The sequence below is a fragment of the Mastacembelus armatus genome, chromosome 1 (genome assembly GCF_900324485.2).
Source record: "Mastacembelus armatus chromosome 1, fMasArm1.2, whole genome shotgun sequence".
In the NCBI taxonomy this organism is placed as follows: domain Eukaryota; kingdom Metazoa; phylum Chordata; class Actinopteri; order Synbranchiformes; family Mastacembelidae; genus Mastacembelus; species Mastacembelus armatus.
In genome coordinates, this window is record NC_046633.1 from 15,041,003 (window position 1) to 15,063,672 (window position 22,670).

General features: G+C 40.3%; 1 protein-coding gene across 5 annotated transcripts in view; it reads right to left on the reverse strand.

The window, feature by feature from the left end:
* Positions 1–1,658: 1,658 nt before the first annotated feature.
* The window catches only part of rptor (regulatory associated protein of MTOR, complex 1), a 146,486-nt gene continuing 125,474 nt past the window's right edge, over positions 1,659–22,670 (reverse strand). For 3 of the 5 annotated variants that reach the window (XM_026303246.1, XM_026303249.2, XM_026303250.1), the window contains 10 exons: positions 20,099–20,213; positions 19,809–19,933; positions 18,750–18,851; positions 15,558–15,605; positions 8,703–8,809; positions 7,902–8,029; positions 6,177–6,263; positions 5,975–6,091; positions 5,537–5,666; positions 1,659–4,281 (listed from right to left, as the gene is read on the reverse strand). In XM_026303246.1, coding sequence (XP_026159031.1) covers positions 4,213–4,281; positions 5,537–5,666; positions 5,975–6,091; positions 6,177–6,263; positions 7,902–8,029; positions 8,703–8,809; positions 15,558–15,605; positions 18,750–18,851; positions 19,809–19,933; positions 20,099–20,213 — 1,028 coding nt within the window. In that variant the 3' untranslated portion in view covers positions 1,659–4,212. Of the gene's footprint in view, positions 4,282–5,536; positions 5,667–5,927; positions 6,092–6,176; positions 6,264–7,901; positions 8,030–8,702; positions 8,810–15,557; positions 15,606–18,749; positions 18,852–19,808; positions 19,934–20,098; positions 20,214–22,670 lie in introns of those variants that run through there. The other 2 variants (XM_026303247.1, XM_026303248.1) reach the window with 2 other exon arrangements.

The following is a 22,670-nucleotide window of genomic DNA, read 5'->3' on the forward strand; positions in this document are numbered from 1 at the left end:
GTGGTTATCACCCTGAGCAGTCGTTGGCTTGGCTTAATTTGACAGGAAGTGAGTGTTGTTTCCTCAGGATGTTAGAGCCACCGGACTCTTTGCTGTTGTGGAATGTCCTCCTCTGGTCTCCATGTATGTGCATGTGTGTGTGAAATGGTAGCCACAATAATGTTGAACTGCTTGGGGCGCAGTGGTCAGGTCTTGGACCTCTGACCTTGGCTGGCAGGGTTGAAGCAGGTACACAGAAGGTGGGAAGAACATTCTTTGTGGAGCAGAGCACATTTCCTGAAGTGAAGATAATGGTTTAACTCACTTACTGAAAACTGTTCTCCCTGACATAAATCTGAGCCTGGCCCCTACAGGACACTGGTACGCATACTTTTTCCAGTGTGGCTTGTCCTGGCATAGCCATGTGAAACACTGAGGAACAACATTTCTGTCCTCATTGGTTCATTAATTAATTTAAGATGGAACTCAAATAAAATACTGTGAACAAAACTGAGCCTCAGAATTCAGCATTAAACTAATATAACAGTATGAAATATATAATAACACAGAAGGTAAATATTAAAAAAATTCTAATATTCTTTTTCATAACGATTTATTTCAGAATTATTTTTTATTTATGAGATTCAGCCAATGGCAGCACGGTGGCTTGGTGGTTAGCACTGTTCCTGGTTCGAAACCCATCAGGGGCCTTTCTGTGTGGAGTTTGCATGTTCTCCCTGTGCTTGTGTGGGTTTTCTCCAGGTACTCTGGTTTCCTCCCACAGTCCAAAAACATGTATGTCAGGTTGATTGGTGACTCTAAATTGCCCATAGGAGTGAGTGTGAGTGTGAGAGGTTGTCTCTATGTGGCCCTGTGATGGACTGGTGACCTGTCCAGGGTGTACCCCTGCCTTTCACCCAGAGAGAGCTGGGATAGGCTCCAGCAGATACCCATGACCCTAAACGGGAATTGGGGGGGGGTTAGAGATAATCAATAGAATCAATATCCTCAACTCCTAAGTGGAGTAAAAAAATCCTAATCCTAATAAGCCAGATAGCTACAGAGAGAGATGCGTTCTTTGGACCAATATAAATCTCACATAAATCACAACCAAAAAATGCTTATGGTTGAATACCCTGTTCCATGATGTGACAGTGGTGTGCTTTGTTTGTCTGCCATCTACCCAAAGCATCTCTTGAGATTCTGCTACATTAATAAATGAATTGCTTCATTCATCATTCAAAACACAAACAACCAAAAGTTACCTTTGAACATAAACCACCCAGCAATTACATTTCCTACTGGATGTATTTACTTTTTGATTGGATATAAACATCATTTATAAGAGACAGAGTTACTATTGGGTGTTTTTTCTAAAAGTCTAAAAAAGAAATTTTTCACTGTTCACTGTTTCAAAGTACTTGGCTGTTGCCAGCAGAGGCGTCCCAAAACCTCTAGCAACTTTAAAGGGTTGTTTTTGAGCAAACTGACCTCAGTGCTTTATTGGTGCAGCTCAGAAGTCTAATATTTAAGATTACTATTTCAAGGTCAGGTATTTGTCAACATCGAGTCTGATATCTTTTATAAAACCGCCACAGAAATTCTATTAAAAAAGTTAAATTGCTACTAAAAAGTTAAAGGACTGATATGAAGGGTCAGCATGCCAAAAACATACAATATTCAGTGTTGTATTTGGTTTATTTCACACATTTCATCTCCTGCCTTATAAACCACAGTCAGCTAAGCAGTGTAAAGTCACAGAGACGAAGCTGATTGTTTTCATTTTTCCATTCTTACTACTTTGTTAGTCTCTTTTGTTTCCTCCAGATCTAAAATCCTAAAACTCAAAGATACTTAGAGACGAATGTGATTCTGAGTGATGTGCCAGCCTCTTTTGGCTGAGACGGTGATGTAGTTGAGTCCTGCTAAATAACAGAGCGCGCTAAAGAGCTCAGGTAATGTTGGTGATGGTGGGGAGTGATGTAATGACTGAAACTGTAGCCGCTTACGCTCCCTGTTCACTTTCAGGCCAAAACTCGTGATGCCTGATGCAGAGGGCTAAGGTGGGCATGGCAGGAATGAAAGGAGGGGTGGCTGTTGGAAAATGTTGGCAATGGCTTGGGGGGGGGGGGGTATGGCTGGAGAGGCTTGTGTGCAGTAAGCGTGTGTGTGGATGAGTGAGATGCTAAGGCTGTCTACACTTTTGTCCCCACCACTTCACTGAAAACAAAGCAAATAAAATGCAAAAGCAAATTTAAAAACATAAAATTATAAAAAAAAAGGAAAATGAGTTTTTTTTTTAAAAAGCTAAACAAACAAAGCTGCAGCCCCCCTGAAGAGGCACAGTGGTGTCAAACAAAAACACAAGAGTCTCTAGTCTAAATAAGAGACATCTTTACCAAACATGCAGCACCACAATTACATTTATGTCAACATGATTTGGAAACATGGCCATGATCTCCAGAGTGACACACCACTAGGTCATGTGACCAACCCCACCTGTCCATCATGCTGCAGACAGCAGGGAGGCGAGCAGTTGCTTGGCAGCAATGTGAGGCGGCTCATGGAGTACCTGAGCAAGATTTAGGACACAGAGTTAAAGAGTGCCCTGCCCTGCCCCCCTCCCTCAACACAAACATGCACTTTGTTGAACAAAAAAGAAAAAAAAAAAAATCAAACCACACAGGTCTGTCACTAAAATCAAAATCATGTCAAAGCAGGGACAACAGAACAACAGAGACCTCTGCATGAAAACTGGTCCATAATGTATAGCCAGTGTTTTCCTGGTGTGAAGAGTCAGTGTTACATCATCTAAGTCCTCTAAACCTACATTACTGTGCTCTGAGTGTGTCTATATGGGGAAAGTTTCCCCTTGGTTTATGTTTTCTAGAAGCAAGAAAACGATGGACTGGCAGACAAGGGAAGGATTTGGACATATTCATCAGCAGAAAATTTAGACAATGCTAAGAAAATCGATTTAACTGATATTTTTTCTGTCACTGATGTGTGTAGATGGGGGGTGGGGGGTGGGTGGGCACTGGTACTCTTTGGTATATAAAAAAAAATTTTTAAAAATTACATTGCTGTGAATAGAGATGGTGTAGTGTGGCACCTCTGGACAGGTTTGGGTCCAGTTCCAACTGTCTCACACTATCAACAGCATACAGTGCTGCAGGCCGACAGCAGGCGTTTCGAATGGAAACACTGGGGGAGGAGCTTGACACTGACTCAAAGAAGGTTTTTATTGCTTTGCAGGGCAGGCAGGCAGTAGGACTGTGGGTTTTAATTTTCGAAATCTAACCCACCTGTGTGCGATATCAGGGTATGCATCATCTTAAGGGCAATGGAAATTTTCCCTTACTATTATTATTTAAAAAAAAAAAACAACTACACCAACAAAACACCCCTCTGAGCCACAACAAAAGGGCTTATGATTATGTTTAGCACGCCGGGGTCAGGGAAGCAAGAAGGAGAGTTCTAGCAAGGGACCACGCGTCTCTATGGGCATCAAACCCAAGGCTATGAAGGCCCACTGTGGGGCACATCTGTGCTATAATCAATTTTAACACACATACACGCACAAACACACACTCATCATGTCTGCCTGGTTAACATTTCAGGCAAGAATGAGCACAGTCTATAATCTCTGGCTGCGTCCTTACAAATGTTTTGCCGGCGGTGCAGCAAAGTAGCAAAACTCTGTGTCCTTTGGGTCTGAGGTGGCCATTAAAATTCCTTTATAAACACACCGGGGTCCAGCAGAGGGCAAGTCCGTGCTTCCTGCATCAGGGAATCTGTTTTAACAGTGTGTGTCATCCTCTGGATGACCCCTCCCTCACCACATCTGATTTGGGTCACAGTTCCTTCAGGTAGTGATGCTTGCTGCGCGTTGAGGAGAAGCCCTAGTCATCGGTAGGTACTTTTTTTTTTTTTTTTTTTTTTTTTTAAATAGAACCTCTTCTTTAAATATACACACTCCTCAGCACAGCCAAGTCTACAATCATTAGCTTCATAATAAGAATATGAATAAACAATGAGAATAATAATAATAATAATAATATATATATAATCGTTTGTAGCATGGGTTTTTGTCAGCAGCCATCACTAGAACATTCAGAGTGGCAATTGCATATGTACAACAAAAAACTGATTTACAGCCTGGAGCTCATGGCTCAGGGTCAGAAGTCATATGTGGGGATTTAGTGGGGAGCAGGGGTAATGGATGCTGGTGTGTTATCTGAGCCTCTTCTCTGCTGAGTAGATGGACATGTAGTAATCGTTGCTGCCTACTGCCAAGTGAGGCTGGAGAGAGAGAGAGAGAGAGAAAAGGCAGGGTAGTTAAACATAGACTCCTACATGTGACATAATGTGTGTGTTCACACAAAAGCATAACAAACGGGAAGGTCTAAACTGCACAATACGTAATCTGATAAAGCTCACCATCCTGCTAATGGAGAAATATGAAGTTATGTAATGCAGGTTTTACAGATTTTTATGATTTTCTCTAAAACCAACCTTTCCAACATTAAGACATGGTTTAGATATCACGTCAGCTATGGCGGAATGGGGCCCACTACACTGTAAATTGGGGGCTTATTGTAAACTGGAGTGAAGGGTTGCATGCTGCATGCTGTGTAAAAAAATTGCCCATAGGAGTGAGTGTGAGTGTGTGAGGTTGTTCATCTCTATGTGGCCCTGTGATGGACTGGGGACCTGTCCAGGGTGTACCCCTGCCTTTCACCCAAAGAGAGCTGGGATAGGCTCCAGCAGATCCCTGTGACCCTAAATAGAAATGAGCAAGTATAGATAATGGATGGATGGATGCTGTGTAAACTTTGGTCTTAGTATAGTTGATTTAGAATTGTTAATGTATTGAAGTGCTTAGTTGTTTGAACTTACAAATCAATTTCAGCTTAATTAAAATGCTGTGCTGTGTAAGGCTCCGTTTCATTTATTTGATTTCAGTTCATTAATCCATTGAACTCCTTTGGTAGTTCTTTGAACCCCACCATAACAAACATGACTGGCTCTGCAAGGTTCATCTTCATTCAACATGAAGAACTGCAGCTGCTGGAGACACACTCTGTGTCAGTTCAAAGACAACATGGATTGAATTCAATATCAGCCTTCATCCAGGTCTGCATCCCTTTCACTTTTATCAAAAGAAACAACCACACATGTATTACAGTCACACACGTATCCACCATCTGTTTTTTTCAAACTACAAAATAGAAGTCTGAACGGATTTAATTCGCAATGCATGCTGGGATCTTTGCTAATATGCTACAGTAGTTTAATAACTCAATTGTTGCTTGAGTAAAAAATTTCATGAATGTAGCTTTAAATACTGCACTGAAATGCAATTTTGAGGTACCTTGTGAGCGGTTCCATGTTATTCTTTTATTCACATCTCAGATTATGTCAGTAGTTACTTTTTACTCCACTTCGTGTATACAACAGCTATCCTGGAGCAATTCTGAAATGTTTGATAACTCCAGGCTCAGATACAAAGCTGCAGGAAATCTGTGGTAATAAATGATCATCAGCATTGGTTTACCCAGTAAGGATGGAAGGCTAAACAGCTTATGGCCCCGATCCTTTGTCCCATGAAGCCGTCATAGTACTTGATGTTGCTGATCACATCGCCATTAGCATTGTAGACTGCTATGAACTGGTTCATCGATCCACTGGAGGGCAGAGGATAAAACCACAGAGTGAGAGAGAGAGAGAGAGAGAGAGAGAGAGAGAGAGAGAGAGAGAGAGAGAGAGAGAGAGAGAGAGAGAGAGAGAGTGAGTCTCACCTCAGCATCATATCAGTTATATTCTGTACACAGTGCATGTGATTTCTTCTGTGGTGAAATTTAACCTCATGGAGGTTATCCTTACTAGTTTAGACAAAGGAAACAAAGTAAAAAGACCAGGGCAAGAAGTCTTGTGTAGGATCTGACCTTAAAACCCTTGATGAGCTTTTCTTTGGAGTGAGACACAAACTCACCAGGCAAAGAGATTAGCCTGTGGGTGGATGTCCAGGGCCGTCAACCCCTTCACCGTCTGCAGCACATTGATAGAGTCTGGTGTCCGTGGTTCAAAGAACCGAACATCTCCATTAACACTGTAAGGCAAGGGCAAAGTCAGTTCAGGCAACAAGATGGTTCAGGTACTGTTTTGAAATCTTAGTAGAAGGACAAAGAATGTACCTGACACTGATGATATGTCCGTCTGCCTCCTTCTGTAGATGAGCTTTGATCACCCAGGCCCCGTGCTCCCTGTAGGTCATCACCCGGCTGCAAAGACACACCGCGGGCAAATGTCAATAACATAAGGCTTAAATGTGTGCTGCATCACAATGACCTGACTGCAAATACTGGGAAATAACACCAGAGATATTGTGATGTAATACTGTGAACAACTACTACAACATGTACTTTTAAACTAAATACAATTCACTTAGTTCGAAGTTATACAACAATAACGTCTGAGGAGGTATTAAAGCAGAATCCACCTATTGCAGAAACAGTATTAACAACAAGAAAAAACATAAAAAGAGGAAATAAGGCGAAATGCAATCAAAACAGACAATTTCACACTCATATTTGCATGCTGGTATGAAATAATAACAAAAAACAATAAAAGTGTATTATATTCAAGATGTAAAGTACTTGACTACATTCAGGTGCAATATTGCTGAAGTACTGTGTGAAGACTGATGTTGGTTTATAATATATTCTGAACACTGTTATAGGAAAGAAAAATAAAGCAATGCAACATGAATGTAACGCTTCAATTTAGAAAATTGAGAACATTTGATCTTGTAACCGTGGGTATTATTACTTATATGTTTTTTTGCTGAGATGAACAGATAAACCAAGGATTAATACATTTATATTTAATTTATAAATTATTATTATTATATTATTTGAAAGGATCTGTGTTTACATTAGTGTTGTACATATTCACTAAAGAAATAACATCAAAATGCCTGACCAAAAAGCTTGAATGGACACACAAAAGAAACTATGGGGTATAGTTGCACTAGGTCTGGAGATAGTTTTATTAAATGTTATTTAATTAAATTTATAACATTTTATAGGTTATATAGTGTTTTAAACTGAATGAAACTGTGTTTTTTTTTAAACATGGGATGTTAAAGCCATTTCCCCTATATTTTTAATAAAAAATAGGAATATTTTGTAAATTTTAATAAAAAAAAATATCCAGTATGCAGGACACAGCAGTGTAAAATGTTTGGGCAGATCTATGCTGTAACATGCAATACAGATGAGTAACCACTGGGTGGCACCATGTGATCATGACTGAAAAAAGCCAATAACTGCAAAAACTGCATGATGAGGTGGAGACATCAACAGAAGAGGAACGATCAAGAACATTTTTAAAAGTTCCTGCCTTGAACACTGCTGCATACATTTAACATACAAAACCACGAAGATTCCCTTAAACAAACCAGTACAGTATCTACTAGTCCTGGATGATCCAAAGGGGGAGCATAAAAGGTGCTGAAAGATGTAACTCCATGTCTAAGGGGAACAACTAAATTAGCAGCTTTACTTAAAGATTTATGGACCACTTCATGGTTTAACTAGTTTGTATTTCCTTTTGGGACTGAGATAAAATAATGTTTAACCAACTGGGCGTATTATGGTTCCACCATGATCCAATAAAAAAGGTGGGAACCCAGAGGGAGGATTTAAAGCACGCTATATGAAATAAATATAGATTAGAGAAGTGAATAACACAGAGCTGTGTAGGAGTTAATACCTACAGAAACTGCTGTATGTGTTCTTGAATGTATTTAAAAAACGGCGAGACAGTAAAAAAAACCAAAAAAAAAAAAGTGCCTGGAAATTAAACTGTAAGTTGCTGATGAAATGCAACATTCTCTGTGAGGATAAGGTGTGTTTCACCATTCATTTGGACCCATCCTCCTGTCAAAGACGCGTACTGATCCGTCACCGAGTCCTGCGACGATGAGCGAACGCTGGGAGTCACAGGACAGGCTGGTTACACAGCTGTCTGCTCCTGTTGGGATGTCCTGGTGGACACATGCAAAGACTTGTAAAGACACCCGCCCAGGTACCACTGTTGTAACAATGCCTGTTTTCACCAGAAACCATCAGTTATATGGTTCATTGACAGTTGGCTCGTGCAGCCACAGGCCAGGGTTGGCTGAGCTCCTTGTACGTGTGTATAGTCTATCCTTCAAGACATTGAGGAGCTCAACAAGCACCATTAGATGCATGAAACCAAAGAGAAAAAACATAAAAGCATAACTATATATATAGATTCTATATCTATTCTAAGTTCAATATTATTTCACATGGAAGGGAAATGTGATCTCTAACATATCTACTAAATATTTTTGTTTGTAAGGATCAAATAAAATGAGTTATAACTTCATGATATGCCTCTATTTGCAACATTTGAACCCTTTTAACAATGGCGTTAGTGAGCGGTTCATTAGAAGGGTCTTTAGAAAAAAAGATTGCCAGATCAATCGTTATTAAAAAAAAAAAAAGAGTAATCAAGTAGTAATAAAGTAGTAATCGCTAACAGTAACCAACAACGTTTCATCCACTCTCTAAGAAATTTGTTACAGGACTGATTCAAGAGAAGCAAGAAATAAATACAATTGTCTTTAATAACAGACCTGTAAGGTCTGAATGACACGTCTCTCCCAGTGTAATCGTTTTAGATGAGCAGCATACCTGGACCTTCATCTCCCTGTCTGTGTCCCAGATCCTGATGACGCGGACATCTCCAGATGTCATGAGGAGACCCGTCTCCTGCTCCCAGTCCACGACCATGCCTGCACCTACAACAGAGAGCAACACCACAGTTATATATGTGTTGTTATTACGCACATTTATTTGGACATTCAATCAAAACAGAACAGAAGGTGAATTTGTAATCATAATTAACATGGAAAAAAAGCTTTAATGGAGTCCAAAATCTGACATATGAGCATGTAGTATTAAATTACGAAGAATAATTTGTACACACTATCTAAACTGCAGGTTTCATTTACTGTTTTTAAACAGTTAATTTGATGTATTTATTATTTATATGTTAACCCTCACACACGAACACAGCTGTTCACCACACACAGCATGTGTCGATCCACCTAATACACACACGACCTGGCGGAGGAAATAAGTTTCTATCTCAGTGTCTAAAGTTACATATTACATACAGTCAGCAAAGTCAGTGTTTTTAATAAAAGTTCCAATCTTTGGTGTATAAACCGACTTCATGCTGATGGAAGTGTGGTTTTGGATTTTGCATCTTTCTCGACAAGTCGACCGCTGGGAGATGCAAACACTGACCCTGGAACTGAGCCTGTCAGCAGATTGTGGCTTGGATGAGTCAAATGGCATTCGAGTGAGAAAGTGAGGAGGGAAGAAGCTAAAGACAGCAAGATGCTTCATATGTTGGCAGTCACAGCAGGAATCAAGTGAGCAGTGCCATCTCAGCCACACTTGGCCTGCTGGCTCAGTAATGCCTGGCAGAGGCCTCTGGCTGAGTATGAAAAAAAAAAAAAAAACGCTTTTCAGATTTTTGAACAGCATCTGAAACTTGCACTATATCTTTCTGCAGTTGGAAGCATTATTTCTTCTGTGTACAACCACGTGCAAGATCTGGAGGTGGTGATCTGGAGGAGAGATCCACTCAAAGTTTTTCACCCTTATCTCCATTTGTGTAATTTATCTCGTCTTGCCCTCCTCTACTGGTGCAGATCAACCCCAGGGTAACAAAAGATTCCTCTGCCACTTCCAGCTGTGGGCATGTTAGTGCTCACTGTAGATGAGTATTTAGTAAAAACTGTGCAAATGAGCTACAACTTCATCAACTGCCCAACAAATGATTTTCCTAAACAATTTTTTTTCAGCAAATCACTGTAGAGCCTCCAGACTAATTTCACCTGAAATTGCATGAAGTTAGAGATTTTCAACTTTCAAACTATTTCAACAGGTCATTTTTGTATTGCTCGGAATCCCATAATCCCTTGCAAAGCTTTCTGTTTGAACCCGAAATAAAAACAAACAGATTGCATGTGTTCAGGTATAAACAGTTTTGACTTCAGATGTGTTCAGGTGGCACTTCATTCTGGCCTCAAAGTCACCGATATCCTCCAGAACAGGAGTAGACATTGGACCAGTTTTGTCCATACTACATTGGTTGTACGGTATGTGTATTCAGATATGTTGCAGACACACAGTGGACCATAAGCCACCACAAGTCATGAAGCTGAGGAGTGTGCAGATGCTCTTTTGATAATGGAGGTTTGTGTGGTGAAGGAGAGGAGATAAAAGGACAGGCAGGATCTCCAGAAACGCTCTCCATCTTTCTCGCACAAGAACGCTTTTACCACAGAGGCAACAGAAACAGCCTCCTCTCATCCTGAAACTCATGACTCCATGCTTCATTTCCTCCTTCTTTGTCTCTTAGTCACTTCCTCCTCCTGTTTTTTTTTCCACAATCAATATCTATCTCCAGCTCACCCACCTATGCCACCACTTTGCTTCATGCATTGTCTTCATTCTTTACTGTTGTAAATGAGCTCCTTTGATACAATTTTGAACTGGTGGGAGAAAAATAAGGACTCCATTACTTTTCTCTTTTCAAGCCCTGAACAATATTGAACATGTAAACACCATTTGTGACCCTTTCCTACTAGCGCTCTCTCCATGTGCTTCCTTTATAAGTCGTGACTTAGATTAGCTTTCTTCTGCTGAGCCATCTGTGACAAGCCTTTCTACTATTCTACTTGGCTTGTGTTGTCAGGAAAACCCAAGCCCCATGTGGTGGTTTCAAACCCTCCACTGTGTCACAACGTCATACTGCCGGCAGTGTGGGTACATGGTGGGGGATAGCATGCAGGAAAACCATTTGATGCTGGCTTATTTCCGAGGCTGTGAGAAGAGAGGAGGCATTCCCTTTGAAGCTGGCAGCTCTGCAATGAGGAAATCTGGGTTACAATGAGGGGTGGAGAAGAGAAGACTCCCCTGCACACACTGTACATCATTTTCTCCTCAGATAAGGAGCATCAGCATCAGCAAACCCTCCTAAGATTCTGATTCAGCTCTTGTTTTTCCTCTATGTTTTCATACGGTGAGAAATCCATGGGGGATACACTACATCACCTAGTGTTTGCTCTGTGACAATCTGATTAAACAAACTAATTTAGAGATCAAAAACATGTTAGCACAAAACTCAGATAAACAGGGCTGAGGTAAACAGTTCCTTCTTCAAAAACATCATCCAGTTAAAATATTGTCTCTGTCCTGGAGGTTTGGATCTTACCAAATAACCACATGATGATCCTCTACAAATCCATGATGAGTGGGCAAATCCCCTAATCAATATTATTTATTCTATTGACAATGGATAACATGAGTATATGCACTGACAAAGGAGTCATGCAAAGTGACAAACAGAATAGTTGTCACACAACCTTTCCACTCTGTTTACAGTGCTTCTTTTCAGCTCATTGTTTTGATGTTATGGTCCACAACTCTGTTTTATTCACTCAAACTGCTCCCAGAACCATTACCACCAGTAGAAGACAGCTGTTTTCACTGAAAGAGCTCTAAATAAATCGTTTCTACCTGTCCAGCACCAAACAAAAGCAAGGGAAGCATTTAGCAGCCCAAAAGCCAGGGGTTTTCCCCATGAGTTGGTGGAGACCAAAACCAGCAAGAAGTGTATATACTGTTCTGTCATAAGCCCTGCTCTAGATGAATGCTGTTATTAAATACTAAGTGTCTTCCACATAAAGAGTGATAGTGTACCTGTGTTCAGTTTGTTTCTGCTCCACTCAAGTAGCTAAAAAAAACTGTTAATGCAGGTTTAAGTTAAGAATGCTTTCGAAAATACGCTACGGCTCTAGAATCTCGATCACAAATGGCAGATAATGCTGATTCAAGGCTGGAAAGGGACCCTTTAAGCTCATCAAATCTCGCATCCATGGCACTTTTCATCTTGTGTATTGCAGTTAAGATCTAAAAAGAAATAAAGTAGAATAAAGGTCCAGACCATGTCAGTTAATATTACGATATACTGGTATATATTCCCAAAAAACTTTTATGATGAGTGTTGAGAATTCAAGGAACTGGCAGTTCTGGGGCCACAAAAGCATTTGCCCAGTCACTGTGTGACTGATCATCCAAGTTGTCTCATTTCTCTGGTCATTCCTCCAATCCTGTCATCCCGCTCTAGCTCTCCATCCACATACCAACTTCTCCTCATTTGCGCCATTTTCCCTTTATCACACATTTTTCTCTCGCTATCAAATCTTTGTTTCGCCACTTCTGATGATGAACTTCTCCCTAACTCCAATCTAAAAAGTTTACTGGGATGTCTGGGGGGGTCAAAGCTCACAGATTTGCAACTTTAAACCCTTCAGTTTTGTCTCTGGTGGTCAAAACTCAATTGCTTAAAACAGCAGAAAATTCAGCCTTGGAGGGAACCTTTGCAGGCCTGAACAGGTCTTAGTTACCCACTCATAAATCAATACACAGAACAGCAATGTGAGAAAGACAAACAGGAGCAATTGAGTGTGGGCAGTGTTTCCTCAGTTTACAGAGGTGGAGGTATAGATAGCTTCAATGTGCATTTTTTCTTTAAGCTTTGCCTCTTGCCCCCACTCTGAGATTAAATGTTCTCCCCAATAACAATATTAGAAATTATAATGTTATTCTTAGCAGAATGGCTTCTCCCATGTTGAATCTTTGACAAGCTACTAAAAAAAAAGCTAGTTTTAACAACACTAACAGGCGGAGTGCCAGCAGTTGTGGTGGATCATCTTGTTCCTGCGCCAGCGTGCTTAGACAATCCCTAATTTGTGATATATTTATCTATTTCTTTGGATAAACATCTTCATTTCGCTCCTCTCTTTTCTCTCTGGAGAAGGCGCCTTTCTCTGCATTCTTATTCTGCACCATTATCTTTAGTGATTGACTAGCTCTCGAACATACTGTAGCTCATTAAACCAGCACTGCGGCCTTCCTGGTTCTCCCCCCTGCCCCCCCTCTACCCTGTTTGGTAGTAAGGTTCATCCAGGACTCTGGTAATAAATGGTCTCCAAGATCCCCTGAGATTTGCCTGCCATGCTTTGGTCTCTAACATAAGATGACATTATCTATGGGAGTGCTCTGAGTGGCAGGGAGACTCCTCTGCTCTGGCATTTGTCTAACCTTTGGAGGGTGGGGCCTGGCATCTAGGGAGGTGAAACACTTTGACCTGGTTGGTTGACAGAGACTTTGTGAAATGAGGCATAAGATGACATTAGCACTAGCTGACCTGAATATTCTGGTTCTCACATTCAATTCTCACAAAATTTTATATAATTCACAAGGGAGACCCCCAAATGTTGTTCAAAATAATACTTCCAAAAGCCATGAAATAATACTACAACTTTTTGATGGAGAAGTGGAGGAGTGAAATACATAAATATGTTTGTGCCAACATCGTACAACCCAAACCCAACCTGGGTACTGCCAAAGAGTAATGTCACTGATGCCTGATATTACCGAGAGTTGAAATCAGTCAGAGAGAGATGTTATATTTTTAAGTTCCATTTGCCCAACTAGACTCAGAAGCTTTACAAAGAAAAACAACCTGGCCCCATACACGACCCATTCTTAAGACCCATCTCTGGGGAGGTTGCTCAACTCTAACCCAGTAGTTTCAGAGAGATGACCTTATTGTTTAAGATTTCCTACATTCCGGCTATAATTACGCCTCATCAACATATTAGGAAAATTATGTCTCTGTCTCTCATTTACTGTCTGCTAAAACCCCATCCTTTGAATTCCTGTGAAGGCTGCAGTGAACGTACCGCTAAGGTTTTTTTTTTTTTGCTTCATTTTCCTGAGACGTCTAAGTCATGTATCTCTCAGTGTCTTGTCACAGTGTCTTTTGCTCCGAATTTAGCAATTTCCCAGAACTCCAATGTTAACAAGGCACAGGCAGCTAAATGTAGATAGAGCAGGACAGTGACTGCCTCCCTGAAGCCAAAGAGGAGAGGGCTGTCCTACTTTTACTTGTGCAGCCAAAAGAAAATGGACTAAAAAAGATAACAGAGAAAAACTCATCTCCACTCATGACAGGGTGGTAGTGAGAAGAGGGCAGCAAATGAAGAAAGGAAAAAAAAATCCCAGCTGAAACATCATTAACAGTATGTGGATGAGAACCTAATTAGATGGGCTCTCAATCTAATCTGCTGAGATGTGAAGTTTGTGTGCTTCACTCCCTTTGATTCCTGAACCAACACTAATCAGAACTCCAATGCGGGTAAGGAGTATCTATGTTTGTGGTTTGTTATGTGTGCTTCATATCCCCCTGAAATAAACAATACTAGAATTTTGAAACACAACATCCAACTTCTACTTGTTTGGTTTCATTATTTTAGCTCTGTACTCTCTCACCACATCCCCTGATCTATCCTTTGCCTGTCCAGCTACCTCTTTTACCCCTCTCTCTGATCTTACATCATAAGAATTCTCTCACTTTTACCTGAAAAATATCTCCCTCTTGTTTTTGCCCAAACCTCTCTCATGTAAACCCTTTGCATACTAATAGAGCAGCAGCTGCAGGAATAGGGGCTCCATCCTGTGCCAACCACAGTCCCCTAATTTCACTGGTTCCTCTGGAATTTAATAGGCTGATCCCTCCGGTGAGATGGACTGGGTGGTTCTGCACTATTAAAAATCACACAGCACCAACATGTTCCCAATTAAACACCGACACCTTTGGGAACAGCTGAAATTAATGTATTTTTAATACATGAAAGAAGCCATTTTGAGGTGAAGATGAGGAATGGGAGCAGTGTCTTTTGAAGATCAGGTTCGGCTTTACTAAAGACAAAAGCTATTTTTTTGACCAATATATAAGCATATATGCATTTATTTGAATAGTGTTTTGTATGTGTATTTCAATCAGATAGCCATGTGCTATATGACGGGTCAATTGGCAAGGCCCTCCCCCCAAACTAAACATTTTTCCAAAGATTATTTAATTAGTTTATATGTTTTTTTTCATAAACAAAAAGATAAGTAATGTTTCTATATTCACATCCCTGCTACACAAATCATCAACAGATGGGGGTTCCGATTTTTTGCTTGGGACATTTGGCTTTAGTTTCAGTCATCTAGTATATCATGTATCTGGCAATCCAGAGCATATATTTTTACAGGGTTTTCTATTTAAAATGTATGTTTTGATTACTAATTGTGACACAGTTATCACTGCCAAATGCAGGTGTGTTGTGCTAGAAATGAAAGTAAAAAGTAAAACTAAAGGAGCAGGACTTAGCATTTAAATAATTATGAGTAATGTTGGCCCATCACGTTTTCCTCATTTTTTCCTTCATGACTCTCTAATCTTTGGGGTGACTTCCAGGGATGGAGTGATGGAGCATCACCAGACAGATGAAAGAATGAGGGAAGATGGTGGTGGTAGGAGGAATCAAAAGAATCCAAAAAGAGACACACTGCCAGCTGTTTAGTGCAGCACCTTTGCTCTAGGAGTGAAGGTGGAGAGAAGAGAATGGTGACACTCACCTCCTTGCTTACTCCTGTCAAGATAGATGGAGACCCTTCTGGCCAGACCTGCGAGCAGGGGAGGGAGCAAATGGAAGGAGGGAGGAGGAGGAGGAGGAGGGGAGGGAGGACAGTGAGAATGCAACAAAGCAAGCAACAAATTAGCAAGGACCTGTGAGCATGCAGACCAACACATTCATACAAACTTAAAAAGTATGACTTTTTGAGTATGCTCCACATGCATTCAGAAGGCAGCAGGATGAACAAGGCTACTCTTTCCCAATGACAGAGTCTCTCAAATGACTAAAAGTGATCAAAGAATGAAAGAAGAGAGGCAGAGAGATGTGATCTTTGCTGCTGCCTCTGCATTACAAACAGAGTTCGGAGAATCTGCACAACTGCACAGTCTGTCCCCAACTTCCAAGCCTGCAGGACACAGAATTCCAAATCCCTTCACCAAAGTGCAAAAAAGCAGACAGGGTAGAGCCACTGGTAGAGCATGGCAGTGAGAGTTTGGGTGAGACTTTCAAAGGACATACAAAAATAATTTAAGAGGATATGAAGGTGCATTGAATAAATGGATCTGAAAAACTACTACAGTAGCCGCCTTGTTCAGCCTCTATTAAAGGGGTGATGAACACAAAACACTATCACAGAACCAGCAAAGTAACATGGAGCCAGACAAACAAATTGTACTGAGATGGTTCATTGATGAAAAACTGCTTACAAGCATGTTATTTGATGACAGGAACTGGATGAGTGAAGACCAACTGCGCAGGTGTGTGTGTGTGTGTGTGTGTGTGTGTGTGTGTGGTGTGTGTGTGTGTCTGCCAGCATCTCCTTGAGAGTCTTGTAGCAACTGGTTACAGGTGGAGGTAGAGCAGGTTTTTGGCAGCACAAAGACAGTCTTGTGTAATATTTCCTCTGGTTTTGCATTATTAATGTAGCTGAGGCAATGTTAAAAACCATGAAATTGAAAAACATGAGCACATAATTATTGTATTCTGTCTTCCAAGTAATGGTAATAACATTAAACTGCATGATTACTGGGCCAAGACGGGAGATGGTATATATGAGAGTAATAGGGAAACGTGTGTGTGTGTGTGTGTGTGTGTGAGGGTGTGTGTGTGTGTGTGTGTGTGTGTGAGTGATAGCAGATGTTTTTGAAGCTCCTTGCCAAAGTAAAAAAAACAACAACCAAAAAACAATTGAACACCACAAGTCAAAGCTGGACTCTTCAGTAAAACTTTTCCAGAAAAGATCTCAGCTGACTCTCTGCTTATATTAAAACTGATGCTTCCACAGTAGTCTGAAGAATCTGCACAGCAACTGTCACTAACAACACATCCAGGGTAACAAGCACACCATTAAATGTTAAAGTCTTAGTAGAAACATGGCCGTGGCTGAGACCTCCCCAGAGGAAGAGTCTCTCAGGGTGATTTGTGTCATGAGAGGCAGACAGACAGTGATGCTAGTTAAAGTATGTCGCCTCTCTGTGGGTCCCATAAAGCTCCGGTGACTCTCTGGCTTTGTGATAACGGAAACACATATGTGCATGCAATGTGTGGTCCACACCTCTGTGCAGATATCCTGTCAGCTAGTGAGTCAGCCAGTCACTCATCCTGACAGCCCTGCTCTCGTTGCTTCCAATTAGGCAAATATGTCTTGTTATACAGTATATAAGATGCAAGGCACCCACATAAAACTGCCATCACTTATGCAGGACATTTTAAAAACTTATTCAAAAAAAAGTGGGATTTTTAATTATTGTATTTACTAAAGATACAATAAATCCTACGGCTGTCACAGTCTCCATAAAAAACGTCCCTGACCCAGAAACGACAGCCAAGAAATGCTTGAGGCAGAAAAATGTGGACCAGTGGAGAGCTGAGAATGAGAGTGGGTAACCCAGAACAACATAGAAGTGGGTAGATGTCTCTGACAAGTGTGTACTGTGGGTGTCAGGCCTGGATTCAAAAATCTGTGAATAACTCTGCCTCACGAATTATGAAAGTGTGTCACCACAGAAGATAAGTCTAAGTTTAAAATGATAAGTTGCACTGAATCAACACAACTCTACAAGAGAAGAATGACCAATATTCCACTTGTCCCACTTAATGATTCAAGCCACCCAAAATGTTAAACTTGCTTCCAACTTTGTCATATATGACAAATGTGATGGGATAAGACAGGTCAGACAGACAATGGGGTTAAAGCTAACATTAAATTATGATAGTTTGGACTAATTACCATGGAAAGAAAGACAGACTCCAGTCTCTAAAGACAAAACCAGCCACAAGTGCAGCAGGAACACGCCAGACCAGTGTGGAAGGACTCTTACATTCTGGTTTCATCTTTCCTTTCATTGCATCAGGTCAAATCTGTTATCACACAGAGCATGTGACACACTCAGCTAGAGTTGATGGTGTAGGGGCCTGGCCTGTGTGTGCTAACACACACAACAGGGACCTGGTTCTTGTGACAGCTTGTGTGCTACCCGTAGAGTTTGACATATTCAGTAATTAGAGTGGATCTCTGTTTGGTGAGCAAAGATTCTGCATCAGCTACTATCAAATGTTTGACAATTGTTTGCATAACTAAAACCTTCTCTGCCCAACTTCAGAATCAATGTACCTTTATTTTAAAACATAGTAGTTAGTGAGGATTACACTTTGGGCTGGGTTTGATGGCATTAGTGGGCTAGTAACTTCAGTGTCACAGCCATGAGGTGGGGTTTTTGTCATCCAAAAACTCTGACTGATCTCACCTATTACTAAGAGTCTGAATTCTGAGTTTCAGCACCTAATCAAAGATATGTTTATTGTCTAGCAAAGACTAATAATTTCAAATTTTATACCACAGTTTACTCAAATCAGTCCTATATTTAGCAATATTACTGTACATACAGAACTGACACACAAATTAACTCATGTGAGCCTAACAAATGGAATAAGAACACCTTCTTCCTGTAAGAAATGAAAAGATCCATTCATAAACTATAACACTCCATTATTCAGTTCAGTATAGACGGGGGGTTTTGATGTTGTAGCCTTACCTGGTCTGGTATGACCAGTAGCTTACATTGGTGGGGGGAAGTGTGACTGGGATGGGATGGACAGTGAGTACTGTATTATGGGAGTTTTGGGTGGGTGGTGGGGCTAGATAGTAAAAAAGACTGTTGATCTTTAATGTGAGTGCAGGTGGAAGGCTGACCTCGGGTAGTCGGCAGCATGTCAGAAAGGCCCTGCCATGCCGTCACCATCTCTGGGTTCTTCTGATCCGCAAAGTTCTTCCAGATACGTAATGCTCCATCATCTGGAAGTAACACAGACACACATACAAACACAAAACACACACACACACACACACAATTGTTTGTTATCTTGATGATTCTGGAAATGCAGGTTGAACTGTATAGATTATTTTATGAAAACTCAATTCAAACATGCAACACACGCGTCTGTATTCACAGTGGGACCGTGAAGACACACAGACACACTATATAAAAAATAATCAATAGAGAGGTTAGAGCAGCATCTTAAACACTCTTTGCCTCAAAGCATCTTGTCTGTGAGAAACAAAATGAAACAAGAGTCTCTAACCTTAAAAACCTGTGTGAAACACAGCTAAGACACTGAGCTAAAGATAAAACACGTCCATGCACTCTTCTGAGGGAGCTATTACAATCCATAAAAGTCTCCACTTGATTTACATTCTGCGTTTTACTTTTTTAATGCTGTGTATTTTTTATAACTAATGTCCTCCCTAATATCCTTCAGAGCATGACTGATGGAGAAAAGCTGAATAAGTGCACATTACATTTTGATGAGGTGGAATTTAAATATATTAATCCCTGCGCTTTTATCAAGGTTTAAGGAGGGGTGCAATGAAATACAACATCCATTCTTAGGTTAATGTTACACTGTTAAGAAAAAAAAAAAAAAGTTTCTGTGTGTGTGTTAATGTAGTGATATTTCCTACAGTTCTTCTAGATTATGAAGATAAAGCTATGGAGAATAATTGCTTTGTTCTGTCAATGAATGTGGATGAATACACAAGTATTTGGTGTATGTGTGTGCTTGTGAGGGGAAGAGTTTAAGGTTTGCTGCTGCTACAGATTAATCTTGGTGCAATTTCCCCAAAGCTGGTGGATGAGAACATTTGAGCTGCTCAATGAAGGAAAATTTTTTACTGATTTCTAACTTAAGTGTTTGCACTGCAACACTGTGAATCTTTCATGTCACTGAGTACATGTATGTGCATTTTTCAAACCTGTTGCAGTAAGCAGTAATGAGCAGTCATGTCCGTTCAGGTACTCCATGGCTGTGATGCGAGTGTAACGAGGGTTTCCGTTGTAGAAGTAGTCCAGCCTCTCACCTTTCTCCCAGTCCCAGAAACTACAAGACATACAACTTTTAGAATGCAAGTCGTAATTTGATCCCTTTTTCATTTAAAACCATCAAGCATAAACCTGAATCATTTACATAACAGTTCTCTTGATATAAAACAGATTTTTTTTTTTTTTTCAGTCTTTCAGTCAACGTGTGTTTAATGTCCCTGACCAGATGCTGTCCTTGTCGGCCACAGCGATGCATGTGTTGAAGGGGTGGAACTTCACAACAGATGGTACTCCAGGATTGCGATTGATGAATATTTGATCATCCAGGCGAGAAACACCTGTAATAGGATAGACAAACCAGAACAGGGAAAGCATCTACTTTATACTCAAATACTTTTGTAAATTTCAGATTTTCAGTAAATTTGTAAATTTACACAAAATGTTTCTGCTGGGCATTACAGGTAATTGATGGTATCTATTCAAAACAAATTTCACAACACAATAAAGTGTGGAAAAAGTGAAATAGTCTGGTCGCTTATGAGGTAGATTTATTTCGGATATCGGATTATTGGATAAGTTGCTAGTGACAGATATGAAACTCTTGTGATCTTAAATGTGCACAATGCCTTATACCTGAAAAACTGTAATACTCAAACGCTTCACATAGTCAGAACATCGGGCCCCTCTTTAACAGCAAGAGCCTGATCCCTGGCTGCTCTGCTCAAATACAGTGTGTACATTTAGGTTTACCTCAGACAGATATAGAAAAAAACCCAACAAATTGTCATAAAGCATTGGCTGAAAGAAGGCATTTGTTATCTTACAAGTGCAGTAACTAAGGTTGGCTAATTTAAAGATGCTCTGAGTTATTGTTATGCATTCTTAAAGTTAAGATGAAACACTGATAACGCTAATGGGGAAACTGGGTTATAGCCTCGGGACAGAACGGGGTGGAACATACATTACATACACATACAGTACATGAGTGTCTATACAATAAATAAATAAACTAATAAATGAATAAACAATGAGAACTTTATAAAACACTTTTTGAGGTTAGGAAAAAATTACAGCATTGTTAGGGTGTTGTGAGGCAAGGCAAAAAACTGTGTACCCCTTTGGCAGACTGTTGCAAGTAAAACACATGCCACTGCTAGTATTAACTACACTGCCTCAACATATGTTGTCATAGCAACAGCACATATTGATTTGCCAGCTTGTCCTTGGCTATCTGAACATACTATTGAGACCACCATAATGAGCTGAAAAAGAATGAGGAAAAATCCATCACAAATTCATCACTGATGCAGCTGTGATGAAAATATGTAGCTGAGGGGAAAAGTATATTCAGAAAACTGAGGACTTCTGTGAAAAGCTGAGCAAGATCATCATCATTGATTTGCTTTTGTTTGTGCTGTTTGATATGCAACCACTGTAAAATCTGAAACTACCCCAAGGCCTTCAGAACTGCATATTGATGTGTGTAAATTTTGCTTCAACAAGAAAAAAAGTCAAATCAGGTTTACAAGCCAAAATATTTCTCTCTCTCTTCTTATTTCTAGCTTTGCCGCCTCCTTCTCACGCCCTCCATCCTCAGTTCTCCTCTTCTTTCATCCCAGCCTCCTTCCTCCTCCTCGCTTCAACTCTGATTTCTCTATGGAGTGTGCAGAGTGAATGAGAGCATAGTACTTTCTTTCAAAAAACTGTATGGATGGGGGAATTCAATGATTGAGCGAATAGTGTGAAAGAGACAGAGGTGTGCATGAGCAAACCTCAGCTCTGACGCCAGCTGCCTCGTGACTATGTGTGTATGTGAGGAAGGGGCTGCCAATGACGTTGGGGTGTTAGCTATTCTGTTTGAGAAAGCTCTGACTTCACTCAGGGAGTCTGTGTGCATGCCGGCACCCTGGGCTTTTAGATGTGTGGGTCTGTGTGTGTCTGTGTCCGTGAAGGGGAGTTCTGTGACTCATAAAGGGGGTTATTTCTGACTGTGGCCTGATTTCAGTCAATTTACTTTCATCACTGCAAATCGTCTGCATACTCACTCACGTGCCTGCAACAGAGCTGTAACGGTTACACCTGGTGTGTGGCCCAGTTTGGCCCTTTTTTTTTTTTTTTTTGTTTGAAACCTTGGATATCAACCAAATTCTGCCTTTACAAAGGCTCCAAAAGCACTCAACTAAAATGATTCGGGCAAAATCTCAGTGCTGGTGATGTCAGTACCTGTTATGGTAATTGTAATTACTACAGTATATATTCCTTTTATGTAACACATAAACCATTTTCTGCCCATTAGTAATCGTGTAGTCAAGTAAAGACAACCTGAAATGTGGAGTCCCTCAAGGCTCAATTCTTAAACCTCAGACCACTGGTAAAAACATTTGCAAAATAACAAAGCTGTCTAGATAAAAACCTGTTTTTCCCACTTTGTGACTACAGATTTTCAGAGCTGCTACATTCTGGATTCAACAAATACAAAAGTTTACTGTAAAGAATGCATTAAAGAATGTGATAAATGTAGTTGATTCCAAAGTGTCGCCTTAAATCTCCAAAGCAATAAGAAATATAATCTAGTTTCATAATATGAAGATGAGATTTGGCCAGATACTTATGTGAAATATACCACAGTTGTTTTTAAAACTGCAGTGCAATGGCCCATCTGTGGGCAAAACAATAAGATCAAATCGCACATCTAACATATTTTAATAAAGTTACTATTATTACTAGCACACATTTTAACAACTAGCAGACAAAGAGCAACATTAGCTCTAATATTTATTCCCACTCAACTGGCC